The sequence below is a fragment of the Microtus ochrogaster genome, assembly GCF_000317375.1.
Source record: "Microtus ochrogaster isolate Prairie Vole_2 chromosome 14 unlocalized genomic scaffold, MicOch1.0 chr14_random_2, whole genome shotgun sequence".
Lineage (NCBI taxonomy): Eukaryota > Metazoa > Chordata > Mammalia > Rodentia > Cricetidae > Microtus > Microtus ochrogaster.
In genome coordinates, this window is record NW_004949097.1 from 12,786,579 (window position 1) to 12,786,965 (window position 387).

At 49.1% G+C, this 387-nt stretch overlaps 1 protein-coding gene across 2 annotated transcripts in view; it reads right to left on the reverse strand.

Moving 5' to 3' along the window:
- Itpr2 (inositol 1,4,5-trisphosphate receptor type 2) overlaps positions 1-387 on the reverse strand; it is a 408,993-nt gene that overhangs the window by 230,666 nt on the left and 177,940 nt on the right. For both annotated transcript variants that reach the window (XM_005364599.3, XM_026787888.1), the window contains 2 exons: positions 275-364; positions 45-170 (listed from right to left, as the gene is read on the reverse strand). In XM_005364599.3, the coding sequence (XP_005364656.1) occupies positions 45-170; positions 275-364 (216 nt within the window). The remainder of the gene's footprint in view (positions 1-44; positions 171-274; positions 365-387) is intronic.

Below are 387 nucleotides of genomic sequence, written 5' to 3' on the forward strand. Positions count from 1 at the left end.
CTTCTCATGGGGATCTGCAGAAGGAAGATAGTAAAAGGGCAAACCTTCTCGTAGGGGATCTGCAGAAGGTCCAGCACCACCGAGTGAGCCCCCATGTTCTTCAGCAGCCGCTGGTGTTGGTTACGGCACTTCTTGTTCTGCACACAGAGCTTACTCAGCCTAATCAAGATCTTTAAAGAGATGAAGCAGCACATTAGACACAGCGAAGGAACACACACATGAGCCAAAACCACCTGTGTGTGAACAGGCAGAGAAAGCACGCCCGTCTGCTGACCTCCTTGACGATCCGGTAGTTGTTGCCCTTGTTGCTATCGATTTGTGGGGTCTTTGTGCCATCCTGCACTGGACTCAAGAGGTTGGACTCCTAAAAGAAATAAAAATGTAATA